The sequence below is a fragment of the Corella eumyota genome, chromosome 2 (assembly GCF_963082875.1).
Source record: "Corella eumyota chromosome 2, kaCorEumy4.1, whole genome shotgun sequence".
In the NCBI taxonomy this organism is placed as follows: domain Eukaryota; kingdom Metazoa; phylum Chordata; class Ascidiacea; order Phlebobranchia; family Corellidae; genus Corella; species Corella eumyota.
This window is the reverse complement of record NC_137491.1, coordinates 15,622,226-15,642,659: the sequence shown is the minus strand read 5'-3', so window position 1 is coordinate 15,642,659 and position 20,434 is coordinate 15,622,226. Positions and strand designations below refer to the sequence as shown.

At 27.7% G+C, this 20,434-nt stretch overlaps 1 protein-coding gene across 2 annotated transcripts in view; it reads right to left on the bottom strand.

Annotated features, from left to right (window-relative positions):
• Positions 1–20,434, bottom strand: part of LOC145741339 (dynein axonemal heavy chain 7-like) — a 49,767-nt gene that overhangs the window by 20,177 nt on the left and 9,156 nt on the right. For both annotated transcript variants that reach the window (XM_082558912.1, XM_082558913.1), the window contains 40 exons: positions 20,254–20,381; positions 19,848–19,941; positions 19,281–19,490; positions 19,013–19,133; positions 18,409–18,571; positions 17,848–17,989; positions 17,275–17,403; positions 16,831–16,965; positions 16,312–16,460; positions 15,863–16,049; positions 15,411–15,541; positions 15,008–15,135; positions 14,452–14,585; positions 13,943–14,083; positions 13,233–13,445; positions 12,642–12,751; positions 12,009–12,177; positions 11,163–11,355; positions 10,831–10,936; positions 10,469–10,613; positions 9,951–10,151; positions 9,511–9,546; positions 8,313–8,459; positions 7,920–8,069; positions 7,505–7,687; positions 6,895–7,074; positions 6,610–6,741; positions 6,141–6,373; positions 5,398–5,584; positions 4,944–5,099; positions 4,518–4,615; positions 4,051–4,248; positions 3,527–3,746; positions 3,042–3,185; positions 2,487–2,656; positions 1,904–2,045; positions 1,457–1,624; positions 1,038–1,164; positions 595–713; positions 328–438 (listed from right to left, as the gene is read on the bottom strand). In XM_082558912.1, coding sequence (XP_082415038.1) covers positions 328–438; positions 595–713; positions 1,038–1,164; positions 1,457–1,624; positions 1,904–2,045; positions 2,487–2,656; positions 3,042–3,185; positions 3,527–3,746; positions 4,051–4,248; positions 4,518–4,615; positions 4,944–5,099; positions 5,398–5,584; positions 6,141–6,373; positions 6,610–6,741; positions 6,895–7,074; positions 7,505–7,687; positions 7,920–8,069; positions 8,313–8,459; positions 9,511–9,546; positions 9,951–10,151; positions 10,469–10,613; positions 10,831–10,936; positions 11,163–11,355; positions 12,009–12,177; positions 12,642–12,751; positions 13,233–13,445; positions 13,943–14,083; positions 14,452–14,585; positions 15,008–15,135; positions 15,411–15,541; positions 15,863–16,049; positions 16,312–16,460; positions 16,831–16,965; positions 17,275–17,403; positions 17,848–17,989; positions 18,409–18,571; positions 19,013–19,133; positions 19,281–19,490; positions 19,848–19,941; positions 20,254–20,381 — 6,030 coding nt within the window. The remainder of the gene's footprint in view (positions 1–327; positions 439–594; positions 714–1,037; positions 1,165–1,456; positions 1,625–1,903; positions 2,046–2,486; positions 2,657–3,041; positions 3,186–3,526; positions 3,747–4,050; positions 4,249–4,517; positions 4,616–4,943; positions 5,100–5,397; positions 5,585–6,140; positions 6,374–6,609; positions 6,742–6,894; positions 7,075–7,504; positions 7,688–7,919; positions 8,070–8,312; positions 8,460–9,510; positions 9,547–9,950; positions 10,152–10,468; positions 10,614–10,830; positions 10,937–11,162; positions 11,356–12,008; positions 12,178–12,641; positions 12,752–13,232; positions 13,446–13,942; positions 14,084–14,451; positions 14,586–15,007; positions 15,136–15,410; positions 15,542–15,862; positions 16,050–16,311; positions 16,461–16,830; positions 16,966–17,274; positions 17,404–17,847; positions 17,990–18,408; positions 18,572–19,012; positions 19,134–19,280; positions 19,491–19,847; positions 19,942–20,253; positions 20,382–20,434) is intronic.

Below are 20,434 nucleotides of genomic sequence, written 5' to 3'. Positions count from 1 at the left end.
GTTTTTGAACTTAGTGCGAGAAAATGATTTCACAGTCTTAACACAGAGTAACAAGTTACACCTATTCAGGCTAAAGTTTACTGTTGCAGTTTAAAATAATATTAATTAGAATTGCCTGATAATTTATCCGCTGTTTGGTTTTAGTTTCAGCAAAACTTCATACCAATTAAAACACTCTCTACTTAAGAATGCTACAGTATAAAATACTGGACCTTATTTTGTAAAGCGAAGTAGACTAACCACTTAACCACAGTGTCTGTGTAAAATATTTTTTGTTTTTGAATAGTAACACAGTATTTAAATGTTAAATGTTAAATAAAAACTTACAGTGTGGAAGCTTTTGCACATGTCAATACATCCCTGTCTGTGTGCATCTGACATTTCAACTTCCTCTAAAAACCTGGAAGCTACAGCAGTAAGGGCATCCTCTGGCCATGACTGTAAAAAAAAGTATAACAAGTTTTTAGAAAAAAGAGTAATTACAGGAACATATTTTATCTTAGAATACAAACATGTCCATATGATTGTTATAAAATAAAAGTATTAAAAATAATCAAAAATTGAGTAGAATCGATTAAAAATGTATATACTAACCTGAAACCAATCAATAGTACAACAATTAACAAGAGATGGAAATTTTCTTAGTCTTGTTCTAAAAGCATCTCCAATATAACTCATTGCTAACACAACATGAAGTTGGTCTCTGCATCGGTCTACAAAATAAAAATTATTATTTTATTATTAGCTCCATTTCCTCTGCACCCAAATGATAAAAGTTATCTAAATCATTCAAAATGCAAATTAGTTTTAAAATGTTTTTTTGAAGTGATACCATACCCTGTAAAAAACTACAATTTACCTAATGGTGAATTAAGGCATAAATACAGAGTAATTTTTATCTATCAATGGTGTATTATAGGCCAAACTTACTTTTTTGGTAAATTATTTATTTTACAGGTTTATTAAGTCTATATATACTTATCTTGTAAAAACACCAATACATAATATAAAAATAAAATTAAAAAAAAACAACTAACCAATAAACATGTTAAACAAAGCCACAGGAGTTCCATCGGTTTGTTTGGATTTATCTCGTTGACGATCAAGTTGTCGCATTTTCTCAACAATTTCCTGTTTTTCATCTGCTAAGTAAAGGTTAGGTACCTGGAAAAAATATTTGGTATTTGCATAAACATTTGTTTAAAAATATATATATACAAGCTTTTAATATGATTCAAATGAAAATTGCCCTTAGCCCAAAACTAATTTTCAGTTATTTACAACTGTTTAAAGCAAATACAACTAACTCATCAATTATTCAAGCATTGGCTTTCTTTGTCTATTTATCTATTTAAAATTTATAATTTTTTTAAACTTTTTTAGCAAAAAGACATCATATATCCCTCATATATATGTTATCACTAATTGCTTTTATATTATTCAAGTACAAAAATACCTCTCCAGCATTGAGCAAGTTGTTAATATCTTCCAGGAAACTCTCCTCTTTGATTTGAACATCTGTGAACAAGAAAGCTCCATGTTGATCACTTTCTGTTGATTTCCTTAAAATGACTTTTAAATCTTCTCGCCATTCAACTGAGGTATAACCCTTGGATATCTCAACCTACAAAAACAAGGGTACAACAATTTATATTATGCAACTTAAAAAAAAAATCCATAATAACCGGCAAGTGTGCTTTAATATCTTAAAGAAAAAAATGAATAAAATTTTTTTTAAAAGTGTTATAACATTGCTTTTTTTCCTATTTTTTGTCCTCAATATTAGTTGAAAGTTGCAATCATATTACGCCAACTAAAATCCTGACCGTAGGTCGCACCACTAACTAGTACATTTAAAGAAAATATAATTACCAAAAAATGAATAATCAAAAATAAAATTTACCTGAAATAGTTCATAATCAGCCATGTGTGAAGCCAACCTTGTGAGAGATTGACGACCAGATCCTCCCACACCGACCAGTAGAGCGTGACTACGAGGTTGTTTCAAGATTCGAGCAATTTTGCTCACATGCTCGATGGCAAATCTAAAATTTAATTTTATTAAGTCAAATTTGAAAAACAATAAATATTTCAGGTTATAAAAGTAAATTAAAAGTGTCATGTTAATTTTAGTATTTAGATTTTCATTAACAAAATGACTAATATAACAATTTAAAAAATTCTTTGCAGTAAATAACATAAAAATAGATTTTGTTTTTAAAATGCATCTGACTTAGACCATTTTTTTCAAACCCAAATTAATCTTATTTATACCAGAATCAGTGAATGGGCTTAATTTTAAATGATTGAAAATATTTATTAACGTTACATTTTATTTTCTTTAAAAAGTAATTCTTAACCAAGAAGTTTTTTAAAAAATCGAGTTAAATTAAAAATGTAAACCTAAAAAGAACTAAGTTAAATTGTAAGTGTTAACCTGACTAATTGTTAACCTAAAAGTGTGTAAGTAAAAAGTAAATGCTAACCTGAAAATAACCAAGTTCATTGGCTTTTTGCTCATGTTGTTAAACTCTTCAAGATGTCCTTCCACCACTTCTCTAAGTTTGTCAACATTATCAACTTCCACGTAATATTTGTTTTCGTTCTTTGGTGTAAAATCACAATACATCAAACTTCTCAAATCATCTTCTTCAACCTGAAACATTTAAATGATTTTTTCAAATTTGTTTCTCTGTAAAAGCTTTTAACTTTAACAAAACAAATTAGGAGTCTTGGTTGGGATTTAGCATTTCACTTGGACAGATTTAGACATCTAACTTGAACACAGTCTTTTTAATGCTAATACTGCCCAATACATTTAAGATAAAATATCATTTTGTTAAAAACTGTTTCTTTAAATATAAAATTAAAAAATATGGATTTTTATGCAAAAGCAGTTTATTAAAGTAAATCAATTAACAGGTAAATTTTAAACCTATTTAAACATATTCATTTAATATTATAATATATAAGCAAGTTACACAAGGCCACAATTAACTAAACTTTTCTCATTTTAAATCTATACCAAATAATTATCCCACCTTTCCATCTTGGTTAAAGTCCAGTGTTTTAAATAGCTCGTTAAAATCACATTTAAGATGATTTGCTGTCACTTCTTTCATGTAGTTGTACAGCCAAGTTTTATCATTGTTGTCAACCAAACGATCATAATAAACTCTCATCACCTTAATATATGATAATTATTTTAATATCTAATAAACCCATAATTTGAAAAACAGAATTGTAAATTACATGTTGTTTTATAGGCAATCAGAATGTAAAACAATAATTTGACAAAATTGTTCTTTAAAATATAAAAAAAATATAACCTAGGACCTTTAAACTTAATTTTAATTTGTGTTTAATTGAATTGTATATGCAGTATCTTGTTTTAAGACCATTTTAAAAGTGTTATCGTTAATAATGTCATATAAACAACCATTATAAATAAGTGTTTTAGTAAATTTTTCACAACTATACATGAATATCCTCTGCAAATTACCCATTAAGCTACTAAAACAATTACCTCGTGGACCCATAATCTTTTCACAGAGTTGATATCAGGTGCTGACTGAGGCACACACAAACATACGCCACCGATAATTCTGCTGTAATCTCTCAAGTTAAACAAATAATGAGATTTGGCTGGAGTGGGAAGCAAGTTGTTAGATGCAGAGTTGTAGATGTCAGCAGTGGCCAACACTATTTGAGGCACCAAAGAAGTGAATTCCTTTTCAAATGTGTTTCTAATGAAAAAATTTTTATTGAGTAATATAAATCTAAACAGGTGCTTGTTGTGTTTTATGACTTACATAAAAAAATGTGAAAAAATTTTTTCTACAAAATTAAAATATTAATTTAAAAAAATAGTTTTAAGGTTTATAACGAGTAACACTTTTATGAGATTTTTTAGGTATCATACAGTGGGGTATTCAAAAGCACTAAATAAGGAAATATTTAGGTTTAAGCAAAAACCCAAAAAGAAATTTGTTTTAAAATCCTACTTTGTTACAAAAAAATCAAAAATTACAGATACAGAGTAATACAAACCTAATAGTAAAGTGCCAGTTTAATATTCTTGTAAAAATGGTCGACATAGCATCGTCATCAAACTGGTTAATTGTGATTGTGTTGAAATGTCGAAGAAATCGGGGTGTGATTGGGTTTCTACCGCCTCCTGGTGGACCCATTGCAGCCATCAATTGAATGTCCACAAGTTTGATCATAGTGCAATCAACTAAATCGTACCTAAATAACAATTAATTTGTTACCATTTTACAATAAGCAAATTAATATATTTTTCAATATTTGGGTTAAGTACAACTATTTTAAGCCTTAATTATTATATTTTAAATAATTGGTTGGTTATTTCATATTTACAATAAATTTTGTTTTTAATTTAAAAGTTTTTATTGCAGCAATATTTATAAGTGGCATACAGTTAAAACCATAATAAAAAATAAAATCATCCCAGACTATTTATACTTAAAAGATAAATAAATATCTGATAAACTTACCAGTTCCAATGGTCGAGCCATTGTCTCAGTAACTCAATTGGAGGTTGAGCTCCATAAACTTCCCTTTGTGGCATGTTAATATCATCAACAAACACAACCTAAAAGGCAAAAATGTAACTATTCAATATTCATTCAAATATACATAAACAGTTTATTTTAAGTTGTTTATATGATATTATATGTTGCAAAATAGTGTGCAAATTAGTGTGCAAAATTTTGAATGAAAACTTGTTCTAATATTTAAACTTCAAGTAATTCATAAAAAATATATTACCAGCTCAAAATGGTAATTCCTAGAAAGTTATATTTTAACATGTAAACCAATATAGCAATTCTATTTTATTAGGTAAATGAAATAAACATGTTTAATGTAAAAAAAAATTACAAGCTCAAGACAAAAATAACAAATTATTTGGTGAAACTTACTGTTCTTTTGCCAAGTGGAGGACCATAAACTCCCTTTCTACGTTTGTCCAACTTGGACATGATAATATTTTGTGTTTGTTTTGCTGTTGTTTGTGCAGAAAAGTTGATGTTCATGGGTTTATAAGCATCCATGTTCAGCTCATTGTTAAGAAAATTCTAAATAAATTAAATGATTTTGAAAAATTATTAAATTGCTTCTTTTAATAATTGGTTCTATACATTTAACAAAGGGTGCTTTAGCAACTTGTAGTTATTACTAACCTTAATGAAGTGCAAAAATAACAAAACCAATTTTTATGGTTTTTAACAATACAATAGTACAATTTTTAAAGTATATTATAACATAGCACAAACCAATTTCTATTTATTATTCCCATTTTTATATTACAATTAAGTAAATACTTGTTTCTTATTAGTTTTAAAGACATATTTATCACTAAACAAGTATACTTACATTGATGTACACTGACTTTCCAGTACCAGTAGGACCAACCAACAACACTGGAACTTGATGAGTGACAAGAAGATTGATCAGAAAAGAATATCTAGCAGTGTCAAGTGTTGGAATACAAATTTCATTGAAAGAAATATCTTTTGGTAATGGCGGGGCATCTTTGATTGATTCTGTCCATTTTTCCCATCTATAAATATATAATTTTAATGTACAAAATATACAAAGTGACTTTTATAATTAACCAGTTTGTATAATTTTTTAGTTCGACATTGTTAGTAATAATATGAGTTAAGTTATGTTATGTAAACAAATTTAGACTTGTTTATATAATTTTTAATAATAGGATTACTAACAAAATAAAAACAAACTATTTTAAAAAAAAAGAGGATTTGAAATACAGTTAAAACTGTAAATTAAGACTGAGGTGGGGTTACATAATTTGCTCTATGTTAAAAGTAAACCTTCTTGTTAAAATACCTATATACAACAAAGCATAGCGGGTAAAATAAACATATGTAAGTAGTTAGTGAGGTATGCACATATGTCCAATTTTAAGATTTAAAAAATGCTTTTTTAGGATGAGGTAAATTAGCACAGGCATATATTAGTTGTTAGTAGCAACTATACCACGCCCATCAAAATGCAACCGGTAGGGCAGACAATTAATCGGTAAACATAATAAAAAAGATACATATAGCTTTACAAAATAAAAAATTTAGTAATCGCAAAAAAAAACTACTTACTTTCCCATTCCCTCGTTAACAAATCTCCAACTGAAAACATCTGCAGTCCTCGGGATCGGAGCAGAAAAAGATTTGCTCGGAGGAGGCACAGGATCAATAATGTTGTACTCGTTCTTTGTCTCCTCACTAAGAGGACCATCCATGATCTCTCGGAGCAGTTTGTCAAACTTGACTCTTCCGTCCGCATCAGTTGTTGCACCAACTGACCAGATGTAAGCAAACAAAAACATTCCCTAGTAAAATAAATATAAAACAAAAAAATTTAAAAAAAGTAAATTTGCAAATATAAAAAAAAACACAAATACAGTAGAATTCCAATCCATCTTTGTTAAAAAAATATTAACATATTTTTATTTTGAAATATTTTAAAATTTGTAAACAAATAACAATTAAAAAAAAAAAAAAAATTATATAATCTCATTCAAAAGATATGGTAAAAAAATTGATTTTTAATAAGATTTCAAACTACCTCAATTGAAGCAGCAACTTCTCGTTGATCTGCAGCTTTGATTTTTGCAGCATCTTTGAAGTCATCCATCTGAGCCTCCATTAATCTCATGAGAGAGACTGCCAAGTTGGTGTTATTGGTGGGTGACAATTCCTTAAAAATTTATCACAAATTTAAAGTTTAGTTGATATAAAGCTGTAATTGTTAATTTTGTTGTGTTTTTTCTTTAAGGAACGTTTAAGGAAAATTTTCTTAAATTAGTTTTTTATTTACAAAACATTAACTATATACAATTGTTGAATTTACCTTGGGGCCACCTTTTCTAAGCCATTGAGTGACAGGAATGACCATCCTGTCAAAAAATCCTGAAATCAGTTCCTTGTGCGCATCAGTGACACCTTCTGGCAATGTTTTAAGCCAGGAAATAAGCAAAGGTCTCCAACCCAACATGTGAGGTTCCATGTAAATCATACCACAACGAGACACCTAAATATTTATTAAATAAATATTTTATTAACTATTTTTAAAAGTTTCACTTAATAAATATTATAACAGAACCCAATAAGTTGTCTTTGTTGTGGCAAGTTTGAATTTTTTTATTTATATTGCCTAATATTTACTGTGCCAGTTAGTTAAGGGGTCTGCAAGAGTTTGTACTGTTTATAGCATATAAATCAAAGTTGCTACAACATAAAAGATGTAAAAATTAAAAACAGAACCCTTTTTAGATCAACCAAGTTTTCTAACCACTACACTATGTCCCTAATAAACATTATGTATATGAATATATGAATGCGGTGGATATGCGGTGGATATGCGGTGGATAATGCGGTGGATATTTAGACTCTTTAAAAATAAATCAGTAAAATTTATACACAAAAATCAAAACAAAAATAGAGTTTAAAATATTTCTCACGGTAGCTGGTGAAGCGACTTCTAAATCCATAGGTTCAAACATCAAACTCATAGGAGGTGACATCTGAATAATTTCACCAGACATCAAACACAATTTCTTGTTGTCATCCAACACCGTGTTCATGTTTTCAATCCAGATGGCATCAACTGGTCCGTCAAAAATCAACCATTTTCTGTCTGGTGTCTAAACAAAATATATATATATAGAAAAACTTATTTTTTTTAACAAAAAAAAAGTTGCTAAAGTCTAAAGTCTATAAATTTGCTATCTTATAAAGTAAAACACTTGAAAGAACACGAAAGGTGCAGTACATAATATTAAAAATTTTTATTTTAATTCACTTGAAGCACTATTATACCATTTAAACCAATACCTATACTATTAAACAAATTTTTCTATTTTTATATACACGAACCTGAGATGAGGCAAAAGCACGATAACTGATAGCAAGAACACCATCAGACCATTCATGGGAGATCGGGTCAAATGACCCATACAACTGACCCATGGTTACAGCTTTGGGGTTCAATACTGTAATTTGAACCTTGTTTTCATCCATAAGACCCTGTACATAAAATAGAAAAATATGTTATTTTGTTTATATATAGGTAGGAATGGTTAAATTTTATTAACTGTCTATCCTAATTTAATTCTAGTGCGGTATTTTTAAATTTAGAACGTTAAACGTTTCTCTTTATTTCATTTCTTATTATTTTAAATAAGTTTGTCAAAATGACGTCTAAGTTTTAGTTATCATCAAAAAAAAATTTTCAAATGATTTTAAATTTTTTTTAAATTAAAAACTTACCTGTTCATGAATCTCGGTCAAAGCACCAGCGAGAATTCGATAAGCGCAAGTTTTTCCACCAAATGGTTCCCCAACAATCATAAAACCGTGACGAACAATCAACATCTCATAAATTTGGAGAATTTTTTGTGTGAAAAAGTCGGTCATCTAAAAAATTATAATTTTTTTGTTGACAAAAATTTCTGTAAATAACTAATTTTTTGTTTTCGTTGCAAAAATACCTTTTTTTAAATTCAGTTTTCCTTATATTTATGAACAAAATTGTCTACAGCATTTCTACTTTTTAAAGTAAATTAAAACACAATACTACTTTAAATTTAATTTTACTACAACTAATAATTACTAAAAATTAAAATATAGGTGTAAGTTAGTCAAAAAACTAATTAAAATAATGGTTAGGTTAAATATTTAAACAAATTATAGCATTAGTAAGTTGTAAAAAATATTAAAATACTAATGTTACGTTAAATAAATTAAAAGATAAATAAAAAAAATTGCTATATTTAATCAAAAAATTGTAAAAATGATATTGTACAACTATTTTAATGTTAACAAACCGAGTATAAAATAGATTTATACAAAATATTTTAAAAACTATGCTACCTGTTTTAATTACTATGAAAAATTTTAAAATAATAATTTGAGAATTATTCAAAATTTAACTAACGTACATACAAAAAAAATCAAGTTATACACGTAAGTGATAATAATAGACCATTAATATTGTAATATAATATAATGCATGCAATTGTGTGTGATCTGGTCAGGCATTTTAACATGCTTGTTTACCAAATCTTCAATGCCAACTCCAGCCATTATATATGGCATCTCAGGGTTACAAGTACCTGGGGCCCACTGTATATTGACAGCAATAAAACAAATCAAAAAATGTTTTAAGTTGTAAAAAGTTAAATAAAGAAATAAGCATAAAAAAGAAATGGTCAAAAAGAAAAAGTTCAATAAAATAGTCAACCTACCTTTTTAAAATATTAATCTAATTTGCATTTTTAACAAATAAAACCAATTTTTAGAGCTAAACTTGGATAAAAACTATGTTTATTAGGTTAATAAAGCCTTGGTAAGTTTAGTTTGCAGTTATGAAACACAAACAAAATGGAAGCCTATAACACAATTCTACCACACTCTAAAAGCAAAACTTAAAAGCGAAAATGACTGTAAGGCCCACACATGAAAATACCTCCTTAGTTACACCCGGACCTTCTTCAAGAATAAACTAAACACCATGGAATGATATAATTTTATATTTAAATATAAGATTTCTATGATAAAGTCTGTTTAGCTGATAAAGCTTTTTGTGAAAGTTCACTTTGAAAAGATGATTATTTTTTTAAATGAATACAAGGTATATCTTATATTTACAGACTTAAAAGATTCAGAAATAGTTTTATTTTCCTTATAAAATTATCACTGTTCGAATTAAAAAAAATAAATATACCAGAATTAATTATTTAAGGAGTTTATTTTTTTGATATAAAAAAACACATAATTTAACCTTTTTAATTAAAGTTGGGCCTAAATTTAAAAACATGACTTATAAAAAATTTTATTAAATAAAATACTAGTTAAACATAAGTAGTTTAACATAAATCTAATAAATTCTAGTTTAAATATTTTTACCTGTAGGTTGAGCTTATCACATTGGTTTTTAATTGCGGTGAGGAGATGACTGTAATCAGGTTTAGGTAGTTTAACTCCAGGAAACAAGTCAGATGTGATACCATTAAACAGAGGTAAATCATGGGCAAGAAACTTGGGAAGATTGACGTCAATAATTGATCTTAACATGAGAATATCTTCATTCTCATCTGGGTAAGCCAACTAAAAATTTTAAAAAAATTGTTCATTTTTTTCGTAAACTGTTAATAAAAAAAATGCTAGTAATGATCCTAGTTAAAATATGTTAAAACCAGTCAGGCAAACTACCCTGCTTATAAATATTCAGCTTTAGGCTATTCAAACTGTTTCTAAGCCTTTAAAAATATCTTGTCACTAGGCAAAAAAAGTTTTTTTGTATATTTTTCTTGTTAATATATTTTCATAAGATTAGTCAACTTTGACAAAATAAATTTTACATGCTTTAGTATGCTAGCATTTAATAACCAAATATAAAATACTATTTAGACTGTTAAGGATACCTTGAGATTTGCTGCAGCAGTAAGTACAGACTTGACAGCTCGCATTCCATAATCATAATGATGTTGTGAAGAAAGTTGCTCGGAACAGAGTCTGTATGTTGCCACAATTTTTACTGATAATGGACGTGCATTCACAAAACCACAACTAAATGATTTTCAAGTTACTTTTTTAAAAGAGTTTTAACTTAAGTGTTAATAAATTTTGATAATAAATTTTATTATACAACGCTATCATTAAACTCTATGTAATGTATATTGTTTTTTTTTATAAGTTTAGAGGTAACAGTTTGCAAAAATTTAAAAACATTGGTTTAAAAAAAAAAATAATTTTCAATTTGTTGAATAAAGTTTAATTTGAAAACCTGTAAAGCATAATTTCTGAGATCATGGCATAATCAGGAACCATCATAGCTACTGGTCTAAACAAAGCTTTCAAGTTATCTGGCAACTCTGATCTACCAGCATAACCTTAACAATATAAAAAAAAATAAATATTAAAATCGTAATACATTATTATGCAATTAAAATACATTGACATGAAAATCACTTTTTTAAATCTTAAAAAAATTATTAAGTTAAAAAAGTATTTTTTAAATGCATAATCCAAATATAGATAAATGTTTACCATTTGCACCAAATCATTTTACCTTGAAAGTAATTTAAAAAAAACACAAGCCTAGAACTTATAATGTACCTGGGTTCATTGTAATAAACACAGCACAAGTTCTGTCCAGTTTAATTTCAGTTCCTTCAAACAACAAAGTATCATTTCCTGATTTGATCCCAGCTTGGATCGTTAGAATTTGTTGAGCAACAACAGACAACACCTCCAAGTCAATTCTGTTAAATTCATCAAAACAAGACCAAGCACCACATGAAGCCAAACCCTGGACAAATTTATATTGATTTTAAAAATAAATCGAATAACACAAAATTGAATATACAAATCAAAACAATATAAACATACTAGCAGCATGATGTAGTAGTCAAAACACTTTCTTTAGGCTACTACATGAGGTCCTTAGTTTGATTCCCAGTGATCTCATGCTGTAGCGCCCTTAATTAAGGCCCCTATAAACAGTATAAACTACTATTGAGCCAGCACTTATTCAGCAGCTTACTAATCGGCAATTATAATCTATAACATTCCAAACTGCCACGAGCAACCCAAAACTGGGTCAAAGTAACTAATGTTACTCTATGTTTAGGTTGTGCATTCAACCTTCCCACATCAAGACATCAAAAAAAAAACTTTTGTGCCAACCATAAAAAAAAACCTGTTGTGCCAACAAATTCTGCAGATTAGTTATTACACACTGATAATTAACATTGTCTAAAAATGCCAAAGTCAAGATTGGGTCAAATAAAAAAATGTTACTATATGCTTAAGCCGTAACAACAGCCTTTCCAAATCAAGTATAAATTAAGGTAGTAAAAACATCTTCAATATTTAAGTAAAACTATTTCATTTTTAAATACAGTATCATTACATTTCTATAATTGTCAATATATTTTATAAACACTAAATATTAATACTCACCTTGAAAAATTTTCCAAGAGCAATATAATCAAGACCATCAGAACAATTAAACACAACACATTGCTTGGCAATGGCTTTTGCTAAATCTTTTGTAGTCTCAGTTTTCCCTGTTCCAGCTGGACCTTCAGGTGCTCCACCCAAGAACAAGTTCAGTGCACCGAAAAGTGTTCTAAAGTTTGATAAATTTTTTTTTTAAATATTTCTTCTGAACTAGGGAACACACTTGTATTATTTACCACTATAGGCAGTTTTTTGTGGTGTCTTTTGACTCACTTGTAGAATAACCTAAGACTAACAGTCAATACATATATAGATGGTTTAAGATGATTACATACAAGTATAGATTTCGTCAATAAATAATGGTGTCGTGTAGTGCTTAAAACAATCGCTTTTTAACATGAGGTCATAGGTTTAAACCCAATTTATTTAATGTTAAAGCACCTGGGTTAATTTGCTAAACCCAACGAAGAACAAAACCAATTTGCGGGTTAATAATTTGTAATCATTCTTTATATTATTTCGAACTGCCATTTAACTCAGAACGAGGTTAATATAACTAACATTACTTTATGTTTAGGCAATAAAGTCACCCTTCAAACCTCAAAAATAAAGAAATAAGACAATAATACCAACCGATAACATCTGTCAGTAAGAGGAGTGATTACAAGTCTTGGTGTGTTGCCCAAGTACTCGTATCCATAAGCTAAACCAGCGTTGATCATACGAGTTTGCATGTTGTTTTCCTGTTGTTAATAAACAAAAAAATTTCAATTTTTACCAGGCATGTCAAACAAATACAGACTATAACCCCAGACAAAATACTCCTAAAAAAGGCGTTTCGTAACACACTTAAAACACAATATTAGTTATCAACAATTTAAAGTTCAAGTCACCAAACATTTACACTAATACTTAAAAAAAAACAACAAATTATATTTTATAACAGTTGCACCTTGAAAATATGGCATTAAACAATAAGATAAATTGGTTTAATCTCTAAACTTTGTATCTAACACCAACTAAATCTATATATACAGTGGTTTAGTTGACATTATAAGTATGTCCAATTTATAGGCCTACAAATTTAAAAAATGCCATTTGTAGTGCGCAGGTTAATTATTCGATGCATATATTAGTTAAGAGTCAAACAATTAAACAATTAAGATCCTGACCGTAAGGTGAGCTAATAATTAGTATTCATGAAGTAATTGTCTTCATCCTTACCTCCCAATAATATCGTAATTGGCTCAGCCAAGCAAAATCATCTTCCTTCTGAATCTTCTTTTTCACTAGATCCAAGAGCACATCTCTAGCATGGACATCCATAGTGATTAAAGCTCCCAAAGTAACACGATTTTGTTTTGATAATTTCCCTCTCACCATGATAACAATGTCAGAAATGTCACTGTTGCTTTTCTCTAGGTAAGCTTGCATAGCCTAAATAATAATTACATCCAGAAATTAATTTAAATTTATAAAAATCAAAATAGTAAGTATTGTCATGAAAAAGATGTTAGGAACAACATTGTACAAATAATACATATTTTACTTTTCAAAAACAAACTTGTTCACAATAAACAAAAAAATAATATATATATATTTTAGATTTTAATAAACACAGTATTATAACAGAAATATGTAAAAAATGGGGTTAAAAATATTTAATGATTTTTAAATTCTATATAACACTAACTACAAAAGCATATCAAACAAATATTTTTAAATCATTAATTTACTGACAGATGTAGCCTATTAGAAATCAGCATTTAGTTAAGGAAAAAATATATTCTTTGATATCTCAAACTGCCAAAGTCAACACGAGTTTGGTTCAGGTGACTATTGTTCATCTATGTTTAGGTCAAAAAGTAGACGTTTCAACATTGAAGATAAATCACTATATAAAAATTTTAAAAAAGTCTACATCTCCATTTTACCTCTGGTCCTGTTCTTAATGCCAAGTGAACAGAATCTGTCCAGTATTTCTGAGTGACACAGAGCACAGCTTGACCTGGCCATTTCTTCACCCAATCAGTCCTGGATTCTACTTTGAAAGCCTCAAGTGAATCTCCAATAACCTTAAAAAATTACAAATTTTAAATCACAAAATATTTAAAAAAAATATATTTAGAATTATTTATGAGGTTTGGTAATCGGCAAAATTGCGTATAAATATATTTTATAATTTTAGCATGCCTTGAATAATGAAGTCAATCTTGTCATTTTTTGCTAAAAATTAACTTGAGCAAATCTTTAAAATTTTAAAAGGACATCTTGACTATTATAAATATAATTTGCACCGAATGAACAAGTCTTGGAATACTTTACATTAGATTAACTACATAAAGCTTAAGACCAAATAACTCTTAACAAAATATCTAAAAATTATAATTTTTTGGTTAATTTATTTAATTAAAATTTAATTATTTTAAATTTATAAAATCACCTTTCTTAGACTGGTAACCATATCAGCCTCCAATTCCAACAACCATTTCTCTACCTGGCCTCGAGCTTTAGCAGTTGATATTTGATCGACAAGTTGAACAACTTCTCCTTCAGAACTCTTTATGTGAGTGATATCTGATATTAAATTTTACAAATAGGTTTTAATACTTAGTTTACGAATAAGATTAAAAACTCCACAGCGTGGTTAAAATTTGTTTTACTGTTAAGTTAAATATTAATTTTTTTTTTCAGAGGAGTATAACTTGTTTGAATGAAATATTTTTTTAATTATTTTATGGGTAAGTCTGAAAAAAGTTTAAAAAATTTTAATTTAATATGTAGATATACAAGGTAAGCTACTAATGTTTATTTTGGGAGTATACAATGATTTTAATGAGACAACAAAAAAAAGACAATAATTATATAACAAGTCTTTTTTTCGATTTTTTTAAGTTAAAACTTTTTTCTTCAGTTTTTAAAAATAGTTTTTCTAACTTGTTACTTAACAATTATTCTGCATGGAATTAGATTCAAAAATTAACTTATAATATTTTTACCAAGTATGTCAGTGAACTCCAAGTTTGCAATTCCCTCAAAACATTTCTTAAGATGAGGTTGAACTCGAGTGGGATCTTTTGTTTCCGACAAAATTTCTAACAACTCATCATTGGACAAGAAGAAAAATCTGTTAAAAACATAAATTAAAAACCTAATTTTAGATGAAATATACAAATATATCTAAAAAAAATTTTTCACTTTTTAAACTATAAAGAGAGACATGTTTTAGCTTTAATGTTGTTGTCATGTATATAATTACCAATTAATTAAAATATACTAATTTTGAGCTTCGTAAAAAAAATGTGAAGCTGGTAAAAAAAATTATTACTTAAGCCTAGGCTCTATACAAAAAAAATGCAAAATGTAAATTTGACTTATTTTATTAAAAAAAATAATTTAAACCTTGGAAAGTAAAGTCGCTTTTTCTCCAAGTACTCATTCAATCCTTTCAAGATTAATTCCAACAACTCATTCGATTTCTTTAATCTTTCCAACATCTTGTCAATATCAACAACCACCAACACATGTTTGTCCTAAAAAATTTAAAACATCAAAATTATCACAAAAATTTTTTTAATATTTTTATATAAATAATACCAGATTTAGTATATTGACATTAGGTTTTCATACAAAAATTAAAAAAATATTTCATGCTTTTTTTCTCCCAGGAAAATATGCGCTACAAAAAATTAGTTTAAGGTAAATCAGGGCTGAAACCTAATAAAACTACCCCATAAAAAAGATACTATTAATTTAAAAATAAGACTTGAATAACCCCTTAAATACAACAATGAACATTTAAATACAACTTTAAATGTATCCATTTTCAAAAACAACAACTAGTTAAAGCCTACTATGAGTGCTAGCTTCATTAGATCTCTCCAAGTTTTATCAACAGTTGTAAACCTTCTTCCTTCCTCTGGCATTTGAGCCATGATATCGGGGGAACTGAAGATTGGTTCCAAATACAACCAAGTGGCTTGCACCTTTAACCATTCATCCAAAATCTCTTGCAATAACAACAGCTTGTCCTCCCAGTTTCTGTACAAAAAGTTGTACAATGTTTTACATTTTATATTTTGTCTAATAATTTTATAATTAATACACCAAAAATTTAAAGTTATTGTCTTGTTTTTTTTTAATTTTTAATGATGGAAAAAGGTAGATTGCCTATATTTATGAAGCTTGTTGCAATCTTTAACTTGTTTAACATTAACTACAGTAACAGTTTTTTTTAATGTCACTTAAAAAAATACTAAAATTCAAGCAACAAAAATAGTAATTTAATAAATTTTTAACAAACTTGATTTGTTCTTCAAATGGTTTAATGAATGGAGATCCCCTCATGGTCTGAGTTTTAACAATATGATCATCAAGCAACATTTGAATGTCATCAACAGCTGATAAAATCATGGTGCCAGTTTCACGATATGGAATCATGTTGAACTCAACCTAAATTCAAGTTTTTTTTTAACATTTGTTTTTTTTTAATTATTTCGTAATAAGGCCGACATAAGGCCTGTGATAAGGCCGACTTTACATCATAATAATAAAATATTTTAAATACCCTTGCTTAGTCTAATATAGCCATGATAATCTAGTTTCTATTATTTTATCATTTAATAGAATTAATAATGATAATAAACTGTCAAAAATATCATATACAACACTGAATTAGATTACAAATTCTAATATTTTTATTACAAATTCTAATATTTATTTTTAAAGCATGGTGTATAAAAAGTATGTTAAAAAACACTTGTTTGACAAAAAAATTTCACAATAAATCAGGTTTTAAATAAATATTTAAAGTTGACAATACCTCATCCCATTCTGTCAACATTTTCTCCATGGCTTTCTCAAGTGAATATTCCTTACTGGCAGCTTCCGAGATCGATTCAAATTTTTCCAAAAATGGTTCCAAATTCATATCCAAGTATTTTGATAAAGTAGAATCCTAAATTAAAAAAAAAAAACATTTAGTTTGTAAAAAGTATTACTTTAAAACAAAGTTGTAAAAAAATAAGTATTAAAAACTTTAACGCAGTGATAAACATAAAGAAACACATTACCTTAATAAACTAAATTTTTTCGCAATAATTTATCCTTAATGTGGGGAATTTTAAATCCAAAACCACACTATAAAACCATGTTTTTTTGTTAATTAAAATGTCATTTTTTCCAATTGCACTAATATATTTTTCTATTGTTTTATAAAATTGTTACTTTGACTGTTACATAAAAAACTCCAAAAAACAGTTAATACCTGATCAGGTTTGATTGGAAATCCTACAACTTCGGTTAAGAGCTCCCAATGTCTTTCTCTCAATCCAGGATTACATAACGCTTGCACAAGTGGAATATTCTCTTTGAATTCTTCCACTTTACCTTTGGTCTAAGTCAAAATATTTAAAGTTAGTCATTGATAAAAGAAAATCTATAATTTAAGATTGAAATTTGCATTCTTTTTTATTAATTTTCTTAGAAATCTGTTTATTTATAATGTGAGAAAGCAAACTGAAGGGCCTAAAAGTAGAGTAACATTTGTTACATTGACCCAGTCACGAATTGCCTAGTTGTTTGCAGTAAATCATTTTAGCAGAAGTTTTGTACCAGTAAATCATTTCAGAAGAAGTTTTGTACCATTTAAGGCAGCTTACTAAAGAGTACTACAGCATAAATAGCAGCTGGAATCAAATTTAAGACCTTATGTAGTAAAGCAAGGTTCAACCGCTACATAACACAAAAAAATAGAAAAAAATAGGTTTTCGTTTTTAAAAACAAATTTTAAACAGTTTTTAAAAAAACAAATATTTAAAAATGTAATTTTAAAGTTAACTTTATTTGCAATCATGGCAGCATTTGCAATCTCGCTGGAGTTAAAAGTTTTCTCAAGTTTGTAAAGTCCTCTCCAATAGTTTCCAATATCTTGTTCAACTGTGTCAGGATCAACTTTCTCAAATGTCCCATCAGTCCATTCCCTGTTAAATAAATTTTAAGTTTACAAAAAGCAAATCAAATTACATTATACATATTTGCAAATTACTATTATTCAGATTTTTTAATAAGCTCCCTTTACCCTAACCCTCCTCTTAAAATGCCCTTTGAAAACATTAAAATGGCCTTTGAAACAAATGTAGTTAACAAAATTTTAGTTCTTTAAAATATTACCATTTTATAAAATGATTTTCAGTTATATGGGTGGATATCTAATTTACAACACCAATTAACACATTTAAATTAAATAGTTTATTAAAAATTTATGTGTTGTAAAAATAATTTGCTAATCTTACATTAAAACATCAATCCAGTATGCTCAAAAAAAGTAATAAACAATTATTTAGTACCTCTCTAATATTTTGACTAAAAGAATAATATTTTAAAAATTTAAAAAACTTACTTGTGTTTGTTGTTAAACTCAACAGTAAGTTCAAACAGTTTAAGATAAGGAGTGATTGTGCTGACCAGGTTTTTGCGAATTGGATATTTTGATGACTCCCAGCCATAAGCTTCTTCTTCAATGTTAAACTGTTCAATCTTTTCAGCTGCCATCTCCAATCGAGCTAATATTAAACAACAATAAATAAATCTAAAGATATAAACCAAATGTTCATAAATAACACTTGTCCACCAGTTATTATTGACAAAAGACGTTTTTGACAAACAGTAATCAAAAAATCAAAAAACTAAATATGTAAGTTAGTTTGCACTGTATTTTTTTTTTAAATCTTAATCCACCCAAAGCGGTATTTGCCTATATTAACAAAAATCATTTTAGCAAATAGACATATAACAAAAACAAAAACTGTCGTTTACTATTTACCGAAATTAGGGTCAAAATTTCAAAAGTTATAGGGCATCTTCCATGAAAAGGTTAGAAGAAATGAGATTTAATAATAAATGTCTTTAATATCAGTAAAACGACATTATTGAGCACTTGGTTTTCATTAAAACATTTATCCAGTAAAATGGTTTTTAGTAATATGTCAGAGGGTTTAACTTACTGTTAAGAGCTTGAGCTTTCTTAAGGTATCTTGTCACTTCACCCAAGTCAGAAAATGAAGAGAATTCCTCAAGTTGTTTCTGGTAACCTTCAAGCTCCTCATTAAATCGATCTCGTCGCAACTACATTAAAAAAAAGTGTGATACTTTAAAGAAACAATTTTTATATATTTAATATCTAACTTATGCAAAAATGCAATTTTAAACAAAAACTACAGCAATATTTAAACAACTTTAATCAAAAAATTTTTAAATTTAAGACATACAAACCTTCAAACCATCTTGATATTGACTTGTCTTTTCGTCAACAATTCTCTCATGATCTTCAAATATCCGATCCATTCTACCATGCCATTTAAATACCTCACTGTTGAGTCTCATTTCCCTTGGTGTAAAGTTAGTGAAGTCCACCAAAAATCCTAAACGCTCTTTGCATGTCACCAAGTTCTCTTCCATTTCGAGTAAGTCCTTGGCTCTAACCTTAAATGTAAATTGAATTAACTTGAGCTTTTTTAGTTTTTTCAATACATATTTTTTCTAATATGCTTCAGTTAAATAAATTATGATTCCGTTTAATAAATTATCAAACATATAGCTGATTTACTACTTTAAATTTAAAATTTTAATTAGCTGCAGCTTAATGTTTTTCAAAGAATAGACAAAAATGAAAAACAGGCAATTTACAAAAAAATAAGAAAATAAACTGTGGGCTAAAACATAACAGTCAGTTTTTGTTGTTTTTGAATACAAATAAATTTGGTAATGATATAATTTAGTTTTGTATACATAGTTATTTAAACTCATTGGTCAACTTTCACAAATTTTTAAGTAACTTACAGATTTGACATATTCCTGCAATTCAATCAACTCATCTGTGTTACTTGGAGTTGTGAGTGCCTTCTCTGCTATTTCTTCATACTTGTGGACCAACCTATTTAAAAAAAATAATTCATAATCTACAAAATTCCAAAATTAATAAGTTTTCACACATGATATTAAGCAGTGTCACCACATTTAACAGCATGGTAACCAAACTTCTTGTAATCGTAAGACATTTTATCCCAAAAAGCAATCATTTTTATTTTAAATGAATTAAACAAAAAATGAAATACTGGCGCTAAGAACTACTTGAGTAAAAAAAATTGTAGCTAATTTTAAGATGCCTAGTTGTTGTATTAATTTTTATATAAATCATCGAATATTTTAAATCGAAAAAATAAATATACTGCGCAAATTATTTTACCTGTCATTTTCTTCCTGATGTTTCTTGCTCATTTGACTCAGCATTTTTTGTGCAAGTGAGTCGGCTCGTTTGGCAAGCATCGAAATTAAGTCACCACAATGAAGCTCAAACATACCAAGTCTTATCACCTATAATGAAATTTATTTAAAAAATGTTTTGTTCTTAACATAATTTAATTTTT